Source organism: Fopius arisanus, unplaced genomic scaffold (assembly GCF_000806365.1).
Source record: "Fopius arisanus strain USDA-PBARC FA_bdor unplaced genomic scaffold, ASM80636v1 scaffold00070, whole genome shotgun sequence".
Classification (NCBI taxonomy): Eukaryota; Metazoa; Arthropoda; class Insecta; order Hymenoptera; family Braconidae; genus Fopius; species Fopius arisanus.
In genome coordinates, this window is record NW_011887809.1 from 293,419 (window position 1) to 310,995 (window position 17,577).

General features: G+C 39.2%; 5 protein-coding genes across 11 annotated transcripts; 2 read left to right on the plus strand and 3 right to left on the minus strand.

Moving 5' to 3' along the window:
- Positions 1-406: 406 nt before the first annotated feature.
- LOC105269475 (uncharacterized) lies at positions 407-4,183 on the plus strand. 5 transcript variants are annotated; one of them, XM_011309771.1, is made up of 5 exons: positions 407-614; positions 1,067-1,864; positions 2,345-3,406; positions 3,733-3,865; positions 4,004-4,183. In XM_011309771.1, the coding sequence occupies exons 1-5, from the start codon at positions 509-511 to the stop codon at positions 4,017-4,019; spliced, it is 2,115 nt and encodes a 704-aa protein (XP_011308073.1). In that variant the 5' UTR covers positions 407-508; the 3' UTR covers positions 4,020-4,183. The 5 variants fall into 5 exon arrangements, with proteins under 5 accessions (XP_011308073.1, XP_011308071.1, XP_011308068.1 ...); XM_011309769.1 differs by having other exon boundaries at positions 1,067-3,406; positions 3,733-3,900; XM_011309766.1 differs by having other exon boundaries at positions 1,067-3,406.
- LOC105269474 (uncharacterized) lies at positions 4,069-5,875 on the minus strand. The gene is made up of 2 exons (XM_011309765.1): positions 5,773-5,875; positions 4,069-5,489 (listed from the first exon to the last, which is right to left on the minus strand). The coding sequence occupies exons 1-2, from the start codon at positions 5,822-5,824 to the stop codon at positions 4,252-4,254; spliced, it is 1,290 nt and encodes a 429-aa protein (XP_011308067.1). The 5' UTR covers positions 5,825-5,875; the 3' UTR covers positions 4,069-4,251.
- A 343-nt stretch (positions 5,876-6,218) lies between these two features.
- On the minus strand, positions 6,219-9,314 carry LOC105269483 (uncharacterized). Of its 3 annotated transcripts, none has more exons than XR_892451.1 (3): positions 8,681-9,314; positions 8,369-8,532; positions 6,219-6,418 (listed from the first exon to the last, which is right to left on the minus strand). XR_892451.1 is itself a non-coding variant. In XM_011309777.1 (3 exons), coding segments are annotated over exons 1-3 (333 nt in total). In that variant the 5' UTR covers positions 9,188-9,314; the 3' UTR covers positions 6,219-6,417. The 3 variants fall into 3 exon arrangements, 1 of the variants encoding a protein (XP_011308079.1); XR_892452.1 differs by having other exon boundaries at positions 8,674-9,314; XM_011309777.1 differs by having other exon boundaries at positions 9,020-9,314.
- Positions 7,229-13,526, plus strand: LOC105269482 (4-coumarate--CoA ligase 1). Its single transcript, XM_011309775.1, has 10 exons — positions 7,229-7,336; positions 9,326-9,579; positions 9,654-9,861; positions 10,749-10,918; positions 11,164-11,344; positions 11,420-11,571; positions 11,668-11,851; positions 11,917-12,242; positions 12,325-12,520; positions 12,618-13,526. Exons 2-10 carry the CDS (start codon positions 9,346-9,348, stop codon positions 12,704-12,706), a joined length of 1,740 nt encoding a protein of 579 aa, XP_011308077.1. The 5' UTR covers positions 7,229-7,336; positions 9,326-9,345; the 3' UTR covers positions 12,707-13,526.
- Positions 13,164-16,723, minus strand: gem (gemini). The gene is made up of 3 exons (XM_011309774.1): positions 15,063-16,723; positions 14,174-14,826; positions 13,164-14,007 (listed from the first exon to the last, which is right to left on the minus strand). The coding sequence occupies exons 1-3, from the start codon at positions 15,329-15,331 to the stop codon at positions 13,952-13,954; spliced, it is 978 nt and encodes a 325-aa protein (XP_011308076.1). The 5' UTR covers positions 15,332-16,723; the 3' UTR covers positions 13,164-13,951.
- Positions 16,724-17,577: the final 854 nt, after the last annotated feature.

Here is a 17,577-nt window from a genome sequence, read left to right on the forward strand (position 1 = left end):
TCATGACCGAAAATCAAGTCATAGTATTATCACAAGTATAAACAGGAATTCCCGAGTGAAAAAACCCCCGGTTTTTCGCTATTTATGATATTTTTTATATTTTATGATAACGATATATTTTATGATAACGATCGATAAATTAATTACGATCTGAAATTAAATTATGCTCATTACCGATTCCTTATATGATATTCCAGTGAGTTCTGAAATCCGAAAAAAAAAATTGCTCCACCGGAAAACGTCGGCGAAGTCCCATAAAAATCCCAGGATAAAAAGACCACAAAGACTTAGTGATTTATCGAAATATAAAAACGTCATTGCGCTAGGTGCGACAATGGAATTTAATTTGCGGTATTTAATTTGATTTTTCAAATTGAAAGTGTCAGTATGCGTTGAGATTGTGTTACGTACGCTTCTGGTATTACCGATTTCCATTGAAAGTACTGGTCATAAGGAATATCCATGAATTTCATTAGTCAGTCGTCGTCAGTGTAATTCAAAGAAGGAAATGATGATTTTTTCGCGACATCCGTATTTCTGGTATCTATTATTTTTCAATCTCTTCGGGATATTCAACTCGCAGCCTAGAAATTCACCTGAATACGAAAAAGATGGTATGACATTTTCATTGAATTTTTGGACGGGAAATTCGCGTTGCAATGCCCTCAATTTATTATCGGTCAATTTAACAAATAATCCTATCGATTGTTTTGTAGAAAAATTTATTTAAAAGGCTCTTCATTCTTTTCTTCAATTTTTTCTTACTCGACTAATTCCGAAACAATGAGTTTTTCCATTTTCATTGAGAATTTAAATTCATTTAATTCCAAAGAAAATTCAATTCAAGAGTGAACGTTCACTATTTCACAATAAAATAATGAAGTGTTAAAATTAAATGATTAATTATGTTCTCCCCCCCATCGCGGCGAAAACTCAAAATTTTCGTACCAAAAACCCGAAAAACAATTCCACCGATCGAGCTATCGCAATAATGAATGAAAAAAAAAATCGACAATTGAAAAATCATGATCTAATCCTTAACTCCCCTTTTCACTTCTCTGTTCAGCATCATCTTCGATCACTCCACCGACAAGAGCCCACCGTTTTTTTCTCACTGAGAAAAATCAACTAATAAAAGAGGTGAACACAGACGTAAAAACCTTGTTGCGTTACTTCCCAGGTGTATCCGATGGAATAACCTCAACGAGTCGATCTCTCGGGGAGATGAAGTCATACGCATATACCTGCCTGAACGAGATCAAAGATATCCGCACGGAGATAGCCCTGATAAAGTTCCAAACGATGTACCTACCGATGAACTTGACGAAATTGTCTCAAAACTTGGAGATACGAGATCAAACGATGCTACAACGAGTAACCAATGGAACAAAAATAGTGTCAGGTGGACTGGTAGCCCTGGGGAAGTACTACATAAGCCTCCGAAACGATTACCGAGCAATCCGAAGAGATCTCCGAAGACTGATAGAAATGATCGCTAACGCCACAGAAGCACCACCACCAGAAGATCAACCGATTTACAATCAGGCGACAACCACATCCGCTCTGATATCAACCCCCAACCACTGGCCGATGATCGAGCACCAGCTCAACACCTCCAACTCAAAGCTGCACGATTTAACCCTCTCCCAGGAGCAGATCAAATCGAGAATAAATGAAGCAATCACTAGATCGGACAACGGGATCTCCCGTTTGGAGCAAAAAATTGAGATGGCACTTGCAGGACTCAACGCGGACAACAAAGTCGTCCACGAGCGGATAATCAACGATATCCTGAGGTTGATGCAGCAGATGTCTGACCTGAAGAGCGATATCTCGTCAACCTGTGGATCAACGTCTCCACACGGTATAAAAAATCCTTCAATATCGGTTCATCCCCAACATTACGGTCCCAACAGAATACATTCGGGTAAAATCACCTCCAAATTCGTTCCACCCCTGAATCTAGCCCAGTTATTTGAGTACTGGTCGGTCGTTAACAGGTTCCAGGCAATCTATCAAAAACTCCTAGATCAGAATCCAGTTGTGGGACTCGGCGGGGCAATCGGTGTAGGAAAGCTCATGAATTTGCCACGAGGATTGCCAGATTACACGGGACTCATGGGAGGATTTTCGGGTCTTGCGTTAATTCCCGATGACGAATTGATAAATCTGAAGCAATTGTTCATGGAATCACTGGAACTGATGGGTATTATGCCCAAGTTTCAAAATACATCTGAAGGATGGTATGATGAGCCGATTGGCACGCCGAGACCCGCACCCCCTGCGCCCATTGACTCATGGTTGGAGCCGTGGTTTCATACCGAATCTACGATTTTTCCCACAGACAGTTGGGGATTTGGTGAGGGAACGACTGAGCATCCTCATGCATTTCCTGGTACGCATGTTCCACCGGAGATTATTGAGCTGGAGGGATTGCCACCGACTCCGAGGCCAACGCTGCCATCAGTTCCTGATCCACCGTATCAGCTCGTTCCTAGTGTCACGGATATCACAGGGATTCCAGGATTGATGCCAGAGGAGAGTGCAGATGAGATGACAGACGGGATAACAGGGATTTCAAATCAATCTTCGGAGGGGATTACTGAGGGAAACGGAGAGCCAACGGTGCAGCAGTCTCCAACAGTGATTTCGGATAGTTCCACGAGACCGTCAATTATTGCGCCAACACCTGCTGATGTCCCGGAACCACCGACACTCCTTGAACCTATCACCGTTCTCAAAGCTACAGGTCTCGAGGGCCATTGCGCCTGCTCCTGTCCCTGCGCCTGCACCTGTCCAATTTTGCCCATTGAATTACCAACGACTGCTTCGAGACAGTGGTGGACAGGGATTTATCATCTGAAGCGTCCGAAAAAACTCAACTGCAAGTGTCTATGTGCTTGTCCCTGTCCTCCAGAGTACATCGTCGTGCCACCGATCACCGATCATGATCATGATCACGGTCATGATGACGATCACGATCACACTCACGATCAGGATCACGATCATGATGATGATCATCCTTATTACGACGATCTTGTACCACCCATCAGTGCATCACCCACCACTGATACCAAACATGATGACAAGTACTGTGAGAAAGTTGGAGACCTAGCCAGGCGTATCGACGAACTCAGGGCTGATTTTCAGATCATGAGGCTAACTGTCAGGGATGAGATGGTGATCACTAGGGAGGCCATCGTCACCCAGATGAATGACAAATTTCTCGCTGTCTCTGCTGCACTTGCTACCAGTCATTATAAGAATGCCATTCTTCATTCTAATGATAAGAATGCCACTGATAACGTCAGGAATTTGGTCAAGAGACAGTTCATGAGGAGCCATTATATGTTGAGGCGTGTGACGGGGGCTGTTGGCAGGGTGCAGAGTGCGGTTAGAGCAATGCGTGAGTTTTTCCCGTTTTTAAATTGTTATCTTATTTAATCGTAAAATTAGAAAATAAATCGTGAAAAAAATCCGGTAATTGACGTACGCGAATTTTTATTGAAGAGAAAAATCACATTTACGTACTATTTTATTGCAAATCATTATTTTAGTGTTTTCTTCTTCAATTAAATTCAATTGATAAATGCAATATTTTTTTTTATTGTAAACAATTAATTTTATTTTATTAAAATGCTTTTTGTTTGAAGGGAATTCTTAGTTATTAGTGCTTGATTGTTGAAGTGAATGTTTAAGGGTTTTGTCAGAAAAATTATTCTTATTTTTCAGTGAAGAATTATCCACAGAAAGTGGGGAATCCCCAAGATCAGTATGACAATCCATATGGACAGGCGCGCCGTCGGTACATGGGGATGGAAAGAGCATTGAGACCCCCGAGAGATTTTCCTGATGATAATTACGAGTAGAAATTATATCCATTACATTTGTAGCAAGAACGTAAGCCATCGACGCAATGAAGTGGCGTCTGATGGAATAATGAATTTCCAAATGAATGTATTTTTTTTCTGCTTCATCTTTCGTCCTGTCTTTCCGTTTCCAGATGGTGGAGGACTTGAGAAATTAAAGAAGAATCCACCAAGCAGGGATCAAAAAAATAATACCAAGGAAAACAGCATAAAGTTATTATTTCAATTAAAACAATTATCAACTTATTTTAATTCGATAAAAATTCTCAGCTGACGCCGATTTTTGTTTGTCAAATAAATTGAATTAGAAATAATTTTTTTTCCGACCATGACTCGTCGGTCTCTTCCTAACCAATTCAAGGATCCCTCAAGGACAAATATATCACGCTTTCCAGGACCTCTTCTGGTTAATTTTCTGACGCCCCCCGCGACCCCCTGACTTAATTCCACCTCTTCCAACCAGATGATTATCCACCGCCCTCTGAATCCTAATTTCAAAATTCTTGTTCCCAAAATCCCCGAGCTGTCTTCCAACCTTGGCAATGACATCCAGATCCCTGGAGTACGGAACCGGTTCCTGTTCCTCCGCGACGTAATTCCGTCTCGCGTAAAATCCCTTGTGTTCCCGAGTCCCAGGGTCCCCCTGTGAACCCCTTCCTGGAGGATCCGCCCTTCGGCTCAAGTTGACCATCTGCAGGGATTCCTGGGGGTTCTCCAGAATTCTCTCGAGCTCCTTGAGTTCGTCGTCATGCCGGGAGTAATGAATATCCGCGGGATAATTAACCGTCCTCCCATTAACCGATTCGTCATTTCCATTGTAGCAGCTAATGGGCATGCCATCAGCGTCGAATCCCCTCTCACAATCACTCTTCGGCCCACTGTCAAATCCCCGAGAGTCCTTTTGTCCTTGAGGTTCCTCCACCCCTCCGGAACAGGGGACCTGCGAGGCACGTCGATTTGTCCGATTAATGTCTCTCTCCCACGACTGCCTCGGGGGGTCCTCACCCCTATAGAAATCCGTTGAATGATCATCAGATCCTCCACCACCCTGATTTCCTATCGATCCACTCCGAGGCTCATCCGTGGAGTAATCGTCCTTGAACCACTGCCTCTCGAAATGATCATTAATGCTTCCTCCAGGGGTCGACGACTCGTCAACATCTTCCACGACGTAAGCCTCTGGTTTCTTCACCGGTTTTCGCTCCTTTGGTGGTCTTTTCGTTGACCTTGATCTTGATTTGACCTTGGAACTGCGCGTTGGCTTTGGTTTGCCCTTGGTGGTGCCCTTGGGGCGAGAGTTCTTACCCTTTTGAATCTTTTTCCGCGACGATTCCTTCGTCGAGTTCCTCGGGGCCTTCTGACGTGTTTCCAAAACCTTTCGGATGAGGGGAATCGATTTTTTCTTCTCCTCTCGTGACATCTCTGGTAGGACATTCTTCAAGGTCACCAAGCCGTGCTCAAACTTGTTGACCCGACTCTGTTTGTGGATTCGTTCCAGTTGACGACGAAAATCCGTCGTCAGTTGGTCGATGTTTATTGTCGTGTCGGGACTCTCGGGGATGATTATGGAGATTATGTTACCCACGTCCATCGAGGTGTGCGTCATCACCGGGTGGGAACCTAGTGACACGGCAGACATTTTGTTGAGACTAATGTCGCTATAGATATATCTTCATTTCTATATTTGAATTGTTTGAATTTTTGATTTTTTAATTTAATTTACGATTATTTTTATTGAATTATTTTTTTTTTTTATGAAATTTTTTCCTCAACCAATGACTGATTTCTCTTGATTTCCCCGCGTAGATCACGATAAAACCCTCTGAAAAATGCGGAAAACCCTCGAGGTCTTCTCCCCGTGGAAGATTAAAAAAAAAAAAATTAATTAATTAATTGTCATTACCAAGTGCTCGAGTGAATAGCCAAAACAGGCAGACGAGCGTCGGAGACGCCATTGTTGCGGCTGCGAGGAATTCCTCAGGACTGGAGCAACAGATTTTTCTAAAAGAAATATTTTCCTCCGGTCCGAAGATTTATCGGATAATAAACTACATCAGACCGACATTTGTTGACTAATTACACTTTTAGTGGTAATAACTCTCCCTCCAGTCCTTCGTTGTTGCAACAATTGGAGGTTAATGCGCAAATTGTGAAATTACAGTATTTTTTTATCGCACAATATTTATTGACTTTTGACAATTTATTGAACTTATTAAATTAACTTTTCAATTACGGGAGGTTTCAATTATCAATTTTTTTTTATTTCTATTTGTCATACATTATTGTAAAATTAAATATGAGTAGATAAAAATAGTCTGTGAATAATAAATACAAAAATTAAATTAAAAAACAATTTTTTTATATTATCCAGAGAAATGAATATTTAATTGAGTAAAAATGCGGTAAAAGGGGTATTTTTGAAGTGGATTTTTTTTTTCAGGGCAGAGCTTCGATTTTATGAGGAATAAATACAAATGGCGGTCCCTCCATTATCAGAGCGCTGATAAGGTTCGCAGAATCCTCAGCAGATGTCGACTCTATCATACAATCTGTAAAGACAATATTTAAAAACCCTCAGAATCATATTTCATTCGACTTTCCTCAGAGAAAACTCGAAAAAAAAATATTTATTGGAAGTCCCCATTAATTTAAACAAATAGAAATAAAAAATTGAGATCTCATTAATTTACGATCGTAATTAAAGGGTATAAATGATAAATATAAACTGACATGTACATTACTTGAAAACAAATGCACAAATTGTTTTTATCTGATAAATGAATATTCAAACAGCATAAAATCGATATCTGAATATTCATGGGGGAGAGAGTGATAAATTTTTTTTTAAAATATTCATAACTAACGGATAAATTGATGAATTGGATTTTGATTGCAGATATGAATGATAATATAAAATTCAACATCTAAGTCAGAGGTACTTACACATAAGAAAATTATTAATTACAATAAATTGAATTAATTATAATAATTCTCACATTAATCAATTGTAACCGTAATTACTTGGATTTATTGATACTAGTATGCGCTCCCGAAATTTCTCAGAAGAAATAATTCAGATGGAACTCCATTAGTCGTGGAATAATTGAATTAATCAATCAGTCATTATTAATTAATCAACTGAGTGAATTAATTGTTTTCCTAATAAACTGAAAATTGATTATAATAATTGGAGATCAATAAAAATTCATGGGAATTATTCATTTTTAAATTGAATATGTATTTTTTGGTGAGTGCACCGTATGATCTAGCCGAAAACACCCGAGTGAAAAAATAATGACAGCTGTGACGCAAGTGTTGAAGTCGGTGGTGGATGTTCACCAGGAGTGGGAGAAATTCGTGTAGCAGGGAGATGTTGAACTTCCACACAGAATCCAAGTCGGTAGTTGAGTCCTCCTGCTGAAGGCACCGAAAAATTCAGTGATCAACGGATCTGTCGAAATCCCGAGGTACGGATAGTGATTCCCATTCAAAAATTCCCCAGATAATCGAAAATAATCGGGAAAACCCGACGGGGATGGTTTTTCCATCGGGGGAGGTTCACGCAGGCTTCGAGGGGGTGAATAAAAAAAAAAAATAACGCGGGGTCAAAGCCCCACGTTTTCACCCCCCTCATAACACACGACTGTGAATCGTCATTTTTTCGTGAAATCGCGACTTTCGCGGAATTCACTTTGAGAATACCGCGAGTTTTTTATTCATATTTATTATTTATATTTGAAAATTCGGTTGGTGCATTTTACAGGGTGTTCCTTGAGGCATTTGTTTATAATTCGGGTTCACCGACACCAGAACTCAGTCGATTTATTCCATTGGTAATATTTAAGAAAACATTCTCTCGAGAGATTAATATATAAATTTATTCTTTTTTAATTATAATAAATTGATTTTTTAAGGGATCAACTCGAAAAATGTCGGATGCGCCGTTAAAATTCTTCATTATCCATTTCTCTTTTCGATGTTTTTTTTATCTCGGCCCTCAGGAGAATTTTTATTGACTAACGGTTTTTCGAAAACTCTCGGGAATTGAAGAGAAAACTGATATTTTCTCGTATAATCTATCGTTTTTTAGATAAATCGGTTTTCCGTGGCATCGTGATACCACGTTCCACTTCACTAATCAATTTTATTTGCTTTCCGTGCAGTCGCGGCTTTGCGTCATGACTTGAAGTTTTGAAGCGGAAATTACTAATGATTTATTTGCGTCTTTGTTGATAAATCGGCGCTGATAGGATTTCATGTCAGGCTTCAGAAAACAGAAACCGATGCGATTCGTCTGACATTTTTATCTCAATTTTTAATGTTTTGGGAGCAGAATAATTGCGGCTGGATCGATGGAAAATATCGATTCAATTAATTGCGCAAGAGTGCAATTACCGTAACAGGTAGAAAATTTTAATGGAGATGCAATTTAATCTCGATCTCGATGGGATTTTTATTCTGATCGAATGGAATGTGAAAATATTTACGGTAGGACTCACCAGAATAATCTTCGCGCCAAATAAATTGCCCATCCTGTTATGGAATCCGCCGCAGACTGGACTTTGCCCCAACCGATTTTTTGCACGACCCAATAATTTTTTTCTGCCAACCAAACGACCGGAATTCCCGCAGATTTCCATGGAATTGTCTGAAGCTGCATTTCCTGCAATGCCCAATTGAAGGGAATTAATTTCCTCATTGTCTTCCATGAAAATAATAAATTGCAATCGCATTTATTCCATAATGATTTGCAAAAATTGATATTTGTCAGCAATGGGAATCATTTTTCTTAGAAAACACACACCAATCACCTGTCCTTGCTGAGTTGCGGTGGATTGTTACAGCAATTTGAAGTAAAAAAAAACTAGTTTTCCATCATTATGGGAATAATTGTCAGCGACTTGAATTACACTCGAGAGTGAATGTACTTAAATGGCTTCTCAATCAAGTGGAAAGATAACAGCACCATTCTGCTCATTAAATTCGGTCTTTCAATTTCAACTCAATTTTGTAGTGATTACATTTTTAATTGTCACTGCACTCGGGCATTGTTTTTCTCGAATGTATTATTCCGAAATCAGTATCAAATCTAGTATCAATTATCTTAAGAATAATTTATCATCGATCTCGGATGGATGGAGAAATCTCACCATCAGGGATATTATCTCTAGCGTTCTAAGTTCTGCTCTCAAATTCCCTGAACGCTTCGCCATCGTGGACTTTGCAATCGCATTGAGAATTCCTCGCATTCCAGAAATAAAACGAGTCTTCAGAGTGAAGTGGTAAAACGTGAATAGTCGACTTAACCACCACTTCATTTATCAATCAACATCTGTTCATCTTCCTCTGCGAGGAAGATGAACTATTTTTTGTACACTCCACATGAATTATTATTTCATTACAACACAAAATCCTGAATAAAACTCTCATGTCTTTGTGATACAATTTTTTTTTAGAAATACTTGAAGAGTGAGAAATGGAATCGATAATCCGTGGCTGTCAGCGAATGGGGCTTGTCCTGAAGACTGGAACAAGAATAATGAATGTGACAGTGAGACAAGCCTCAGTGGCTGCAAAATGGAAAACGATGGAAGGACTCAACGGTGCAAAAATATTCACATCGCCCTACGGTGATGTTGATATTCCATCAACAACAATGCCAGAATTCATCTGGCAAAACGTCAACAAATGGCCAACACGAGTTGCTCTGGTAATCCCCGACAACCTAAATAACAAATAAATATTTTATTCGAGCTCATGATCAACTTGTTCTCGAATTCGAAGGAATGCGGTGTAACAGGTCGAAAATTGACGTACGCAGAGGCTCGAGACAGTGCAAATTACGTTGCAAGGAGTCTCAGGAATATGGGACTCCAGGATGGCGATATCGTAGTGATAATTCTTCCCAATTTGCCAGAGAGTCCGATTGCATTGCTGGGAACAATGGAGGCTGGACTCATACCAACATCTGTCAATCCAATCGAAACAGTGGGTGAGTAAAAAGTTCATTAGCTCTCACTCGATAATTATTCAAACCATCGAGAGTTACAATAAAAAACCCGAATAATTAAAACCCAGAGCATGGATATTTTTTCGGTAATCAATGCTTTCACAATAAAAAATAAAAACATCGGTAATAATAACGTACATGATTGCATGAGCTTGAACTTCCAATTGGCTATACTTCAATAATTCTTCAATGCTGCATTCATTGCGTTGCACAATCGTTACACAACTGGAAAAAATGTGTTTAAATAATTCTATCGAAGCTATCAATTTGTCAGTCTGATAATAATTTCATGGATTTTCCACATATTAATTGGTACTGCACCGATTTAAAAAAATCTTCATTAATTATTCAACATTCCCCTATTACCGTGCGCCTGAATCCTTGTACTCTGTCCTCTGAATATGAAAAGATACCACCAAAGGATACCGTCAGCATAAAATATTATTTTTCCTACCAAATCATCGATTTCCGTCATTACACAAAGGTCATGTATTTGCGCATGATTGTTTTCCTCGTGAAGCATTGGATAATGTGCTTCGCAGAGAATTGCCGATCATAGCTTCACGATAAACCGACGCTGAGCGTTAAATTAAATACTTGGACTTCGTCTCGCTGAAGATACATGTGGCACGTTGTTATAAGAATGATACGATAGCGAGTATAATTTTAATAAGATTGCCGAAATTATATCACTAGTATTAATGATTTTGTAGCGGGCACGGTCGGCGACCTTTACCACGATCCAATCAGTCCCACGAATTTGCTATCGGAATTATACAATGGCTGGGGCTAATCAAAACGTGGACTTTGCTCTCTGTACTTGAATTCATTCACGTCAATGTAGTACGATACTGATTACATTGTTGCAGATGAAATCGCTAGACGAATTCAACTATTAGGTGCTAAAGCTGTCATCACGTCCAGTGGCATTGCCCCCAATGCTGTGGCTGCTGGAAATGCAACACTCCCACACAATTCTCCAATCATCGTTGTTGAGGATGGAGTTAGACCTTTGCCTGATGGGACAATACCATTCAAAGTATTTTTTATCTCTCATTACTCTCTCTCTCGAATTCACTCTCTATTTTTTTTTTAAACGGGAACTCCATCAACAGTTCCAGGAAAAAAAATTATGGAAATCAGGGTCTCCCTGGAGTTGCTGGAAAATTTATTTTTTACTGCTTCCCCTCAGGGAGACTGAGCTAGTGCTATCAATTATTCATTTATCAAACTATTTTGACTCGTGGAGATCGCAAGAATGAATGAGATTATTTACTGCTTCAGGATCTCTTGACGAGGGGGAAGACACTACCGGATGTTCCCAAGAATAATCGTACACCCGATGATATCTGTGTCTTGCCTTATTCCAGTGGAACCACAGGACTCCCTAAAGGTGTCATGTTGAGCCATAGAAATCTCATTTCTAATATACTTATGAATAATCAAAGCACAATGATGGATAATGGTAAATATTTCCTGGCTGGTGGTGAATTTATTCAGAGGATTTTAATATTTATGGTTTTTTATTCAACTATTTCAGACATTCACGATGTGATACCCGTAGTTCTACCGCTGTTCCACATTTATGGAATGAACAATATTCTGCACACGAAAATGATTCACGGGGCACATTTCATTACTTTACCAGTTTTCACAGCTGAAAATTATATCAATGTCCTTACGAAACATCCAGTAAGCTTGATTATTTATCGTAATTTTTATCGATTGTTTTGTGTAATATTAACTCACAAGTAGTCGATGTAATTTGGATACGGGATTTATTCTCAGTGTACTCTGATATTCTGCGTTCCACCGATTCTGTTGTTCTTGGGAGGTACGCAATTGTTGCAAAAGGAACACCTGAAAAATGTGAGAGCTATAGTGAATGGTGCAGCCGCCGTAGGTGGAACAGATGTAGCCAGAGTCTACGATAAATTTGCGCTTGATAACGAATCTGCGAAATTTATCCAGGGTATGTGTCGATGGCAGTTTAATAATCTATGGATTAAATGAATTTGATTTTTGATTTTTCACCAGGATATGGACTCACTGAGTGCGCGGGTGCTGGTTTTCTCCAGGCGATTAATAATCAATTCGCTAGCATTGGTCATCCCTGCGCCAGCGCTGAGGCAAGATTGGTTGATTCGATTACAGGGGAGGACATACAGACTCCAGGTCAAACTGGAGAAATCTGGATAAGAGGTCCCCACGTCATGAAGGGATACTACGAGAATGAAAAGGCTACGAATGAGACGTTTCACGATGGGTGGCTCAAAACTGGTGATATTGCTTACTATAATGATGAATTTGCGTTTTATATCACTGATAGATTGAAAGAACTTATCAAAGTCAAGGGCTTCCAGGTAATTATCCATTTTATTTATTAATATTCTCCTCTTGCTTTTATTCTGAATGTTTTTTATTTTTATCCTTTGAATATTTCAGGTTCCACCTGCGGAATTGGAAGCCATCCTTAGGACGCATCCTGCTATCAGTGATGCAGCTGTTATCGGTACACCTGATCCGAGATGTGGAGAAGTTCCAAAGGCATTCATTGTCCTGAAGAAGGGCCACACGGCGACTGCAGAAGAAGTGCAAAATTTTATCCGAGGGAAAGTCGCGGAGTACAAGCAAATTACTGGTAATTTTTTTTTTCTATCGATTGGAGAATTATTTCAGGGATAGTTCGGTTGTCCATTTCAATAGCGAATTAATTCTCTTTTTTTTTTATTAATCAGGGGGAGTTGTGTTCATTGACGAAATTCCCAGAAATGCAGGAGGGAAAATTCTAAGGATGAACTTGAAGAATTTTTGTCGTGGCCAGTAAATCGACAATCATTAATTCCGGAGAATCATTCGGAATTTTTATGACTAGATGACTGGGACTTTAATGAGTAGGGGGACTTACAGGCAGCACAGGGTGTATGATATAATGGAATGGACTGATCACATTTTGTGAGTTATTTGACTATTAAACCTGTTGATAGGCTCGTGGAATTTGTAATGCAAATTGTTGACGTCAAGTTTAAAAAATGATACCTTTCACTGTCGGACGTGTGCCTTGAATTATCATTCGTGATTAAAAAAATGAGAGATGAGGATTGAAAATTGGTTTAAGGTAGTAATGTTTAATTTTATACTCAGATATTAGAATAAATTGTAACAATAAAAACGATTTTATAGGGATGATCTGTGTTTTGAACTGAAATTTTGATCTCAGCCAGGAGACAAGGCCAGAAGTTGATATTTTCGTTTTTCCCATTTTTCTCGATAGATTGATTTGATTTAGTGAATTGGGAAAATGAAATGTCTACAATTGCAATTCGAATGGATGTTTCAATGAAAAAGTCACTCCACAAAAAGTTAAACATCTTATTTATTAATCTCTTGTATGTAGTCATAAAATATATATTTTTATCCACAAAATAATTTGAAATTGTCTCATTTAAAATAGTCAAACGAAAAAATCGCAATCATACCCGAGGCGATAACGATCTCCTCAATTAATTCTAAAAATAAAGAAATTTTAAAATTCGTTCGACTAATTTTCTAAAACTTCAACAGCCAGCGAAAGGCACTCCCGAAAATACCTGAGTAATTCACGAATTATCTATTTACATATTCTACATCACAATGACTACTTCAACGTAATAACAATAAAGAAAACTTAATCATGCATAATTGTCAAAAAGTTCCAGACTTCCATTATTATAAATCTCAAATAAAATACAAAAAAAGTAGAGGTCAAGATAAATCGAATCGACAAAACCCTAAAAAACAAATGGACAAAATAAAATGAGTATAATTCTCAACTATAACAAAGCTGCACGAGTGTGTAAACTAGCCCGAAAAAGTCTGCTAAGCAGAGATACTCTAATGAATCTTAATTATCGTGTACTTCACTGCCAATCAGTCACTCATTCCCCTGTTCTCGATCTCGATTGCAATAAAAAAAATAATTTTCATTGGTATCGCGTGAGATTCTCAATGAAAGCATCGATATCCTCACAATCCATCGGCATAAATTCCATCACCAACAGTCTTATCTGCTCCCAAATTCCATTGTCGTCACTCATTTAAGAGAAATAGACGGCTTTAGCAGCAGTTTATATCGTTCACTCGACGAATCTGAATTGACAAAAAAAAAATGCATAAAAAACAAATCAATCAAATCGTCAAAGACATACAGGGGCTTTTGCAATTTTCTCATTCCAATTTTTCTATGTATTTGTAGATTGCCATGTTTAGTATTTATTTGTTTAATTTTTAATTTATTTATTTTTCACCAAATTACCTTTTATGGTTTCAACAAGAAACATACTCTCATCTTTCATATTGGCAACAAGCTCATTGGACACCAGCACATGAATTCCCTGTGGTCCCTGAAGTAGAACGGAATGTAGTCGATCATTGGGTAAATTGACAGTGGCAAGTAATTTACTGGCCAGTGCACCACTGGTGAGACTCTCAAGATAAACAACACGCCACAGACAGCTGCCACCTCCCTCAACATCAAAATAAAGTGTCAACTTGGGTGTTGGTGGTTTTGAATGTAGTGCATTAAACAATCTGATTCCATCAGCGAGTCCACAGATCTGAATGAGATCGTCCCTGGAGAGTCTGAGGATATCAGCCGCTGAGAAGCTTGAGAATGTGGTTTCGAATGCCTGAAAACGACTTGAGCGCAGCCAGGCACAGGTCTGAAAGGCATTAGCATCAGGTGCTAATTCCCCTGGTGCATTTGTTGTGTTCTTATCACTGCAGGTCCCCTGATCTGGTGCAATAGCTGGTGATGAGGGCAATCCAGTGACCGACTTTGAGGAGCCATTTGTGTCCTCCTTGACTGAATCCAAACCAGAGAGTACAGGTGGTACCACTGTCACGAACGCTGGCACCATCGCCATAGATGATGAGGCTGTGCCCACGTCATTCTGATTCTGCGGTGAACTGAAAAAAAATTTAACAATTCCAAAAATGGATAAATAAAATTACAACTCCGTTTACCATTTTTCCTTGAATTTTATTTGAGAAAAAAAAATAAATAACAATGGGAAAAAGAGAGAAAATGTATGCCCAATAATTTTTAGAAAAAAATTTTAATGTATTGAATGTTTTTCTATCAAATATTTCTGATAGAGTAATTATTTTGATAATTTTTTAACAAAGGTTTAATGAATTCTTACTGGTAGCTCTCCCCGAGTTTAAAAATCTTGCGAACAATATTTTTATCGCAATATCTGGGTGTTCCAAGTCGTTTAACAGGCCAACGTCTTCTGGTTCCAACCAGATTAACCAGATACTTGCGACCAGATTCACCCAGTCTTACAATTGTCTGCTCGTACCTCGATGTATACAAAACACGTGCTACAAGTTGAATACCAACCGAGCCAAATTGTCGAACGCTGATCTCGTAAACGAGTAGCATCGGATGTTTGCGATAATCACCGAGCATATTGGTATCAATAAATAAATTCTCCTCAAAAATTCAACGATCAACGAACAAATGAAACAAATATTGTCCATGCGATATTAATCAGCGAATCAACGATAAAAGAAAGCCCAATAACTTAAACATCGGCACACCGATGATCAGGCTGCTCGTCATCTGAGGTAACGAGCCTGATCCGGATGTAATTCTTCCTGACGACCAGACATTCTAACGACGAAATTCTCTTTACCCTTGACCTCAATAACCACAGGCTTTTCCATCGAATTGTTCATAAATTCAACTGAACACCCAGAGAAAAATGGCTTCTGCTTCAGCTCCACAAGGTGAACGACCGTTGCTATGATACAGATCATTCCCGCTGACTGCTAATTAAAAAATCCCAACGATCTTCTCTAAAATAAACTCCACTAACTCATACGCTGTCCATACGGTACGAATATCCAAGCGGAAAACAACAATTCATACGGTTTCTTAATAATAAAAAATCACGGAAGTGAAATCACTAAAATTGCGACACTAACGGTAAATCATGTCGGCGGGTTTTTCGATCACTATTTCAATCGCTGGATCGATCAGAGAACCGTGAGTACCATGAGACCCCGTGAAGATAAAAATAAATATTTAAAAAAACTGCAACTCTGAATGTAAAATTGAATGGCAAAACTGGTGTTGCAGAGCGCGTTTTCCTCCGAGTCACAACCAAGTACTGACTTTCAATCTCTCTCTTTCTTCTGGTCTTTTAATTCACTGACGGAACACAATAACCGAAATACAGGCGACAGCCGGTTCCCTCCAGACAAAGATATTGAAATATTAATCACATAAGACAATAAGTTAAACTGAAATAATCCGGTATGAATGTGCCAAAGTATTGTAGCTACTTTATTTCCCAGAATACATTATAAGGTGAGGTGAATTTGCCGGAGCTATTCCCACCCGATACGTTTGCGCACTGTTGTCGAATACGTTGGTTTGAACTACTGGCTTGCACCAGTTATAGCCGGTTCATGCAGTTGATCTCAAACACTTTAATACGCGGATTGCAGGCCTTGGACGAATCACAACTCGTACGATCCGAGCACAATTGATCAACTACCTAGCACTACCTAGTGTCGTTTAATGCCTGTTAGATCCCACCAGACGCTTTGACCAGACCCTCACCACTCAATCCTCTCACTCTTCCTTTCATTTTATCTTGATCCCCACCAGGGCGAACCCACACTAACGTCGAGCTGTTTAATCGCGGTTTCAACCGGTTATATTCTGCCCATCCGAAAGAGAGATACCAACGAGAAGCGTGGGTTTATCTTTTTTCCTCGGCGTTTCACCACGCCAATTCCCACAGCAATCGGTTCATTTTTAAAACCGAGAATTTATTCAATTAGGGTAGTTCACTCGCTAAATCGGCTTTTCCCAAATGGAAAATTAAATGGATCGATAAAAAATTCCACCAATGCATTATTATTGTTTTTAATACCTAATGACAGGTTTTGTTCGGGTGAGGATCTGCGGAATTTCATCGCTTTAAAATGAGTTTTAAATTTATTTTTTCATTTCTATTTGATTTTTTTAGTCTCAATGAAAAATCGGTTAATTGCACTTTCCGCAGTGAATTGAGAAATCGATTTTACGGCATACCTGCACGAAAAGTACAATTTTTCTCGCCAAATCGGATTTCTGTTATCTTTATTTTCAGACGTAAAAACGAATTCCATAGAAAATTCCCACAGTCGTAAATATTTCGTTAAATTCCCAAACATCTGAATTGGAGCTAGTAAATTAGCGCCAAAGCATTAGCGAGTTGTTAGCGTGATCAAATCAATTAAGATGTTCCAAATAAACTCACATGGCATCTGCAACAGCGTACGTACTGCCCTCGTTCTGAGACTCAACATTTGCGGGTGTCAACAACTCCAGTGGTATCTGAAACATCCCCGAGAGTCAAAACACTTGATCCCCATTATTTCCCGAGTAAGATTTCACTCACATCGGACAGAACAGTGCAGTCATAGCTCGGTTGATAATTGTCCTGCTCGTGTGCAGGTCGTCGCAGGATCTTGTCTCTGTCCTGTTTGTGTTTTCTGTCTGCCCCTTTGAGTTTGAATACCTTGATCTGGCAAGAAGCTGCGTGGAGACGAGGACCTTCAGGGAGTTTCGTCTCCACCTGAATTCTGAATGGCACTCCCTTCTCACCACCGTGTTTTTTCGGTGTGAATTCCGTGCTGATGCAATTAACCTGACGACAGATT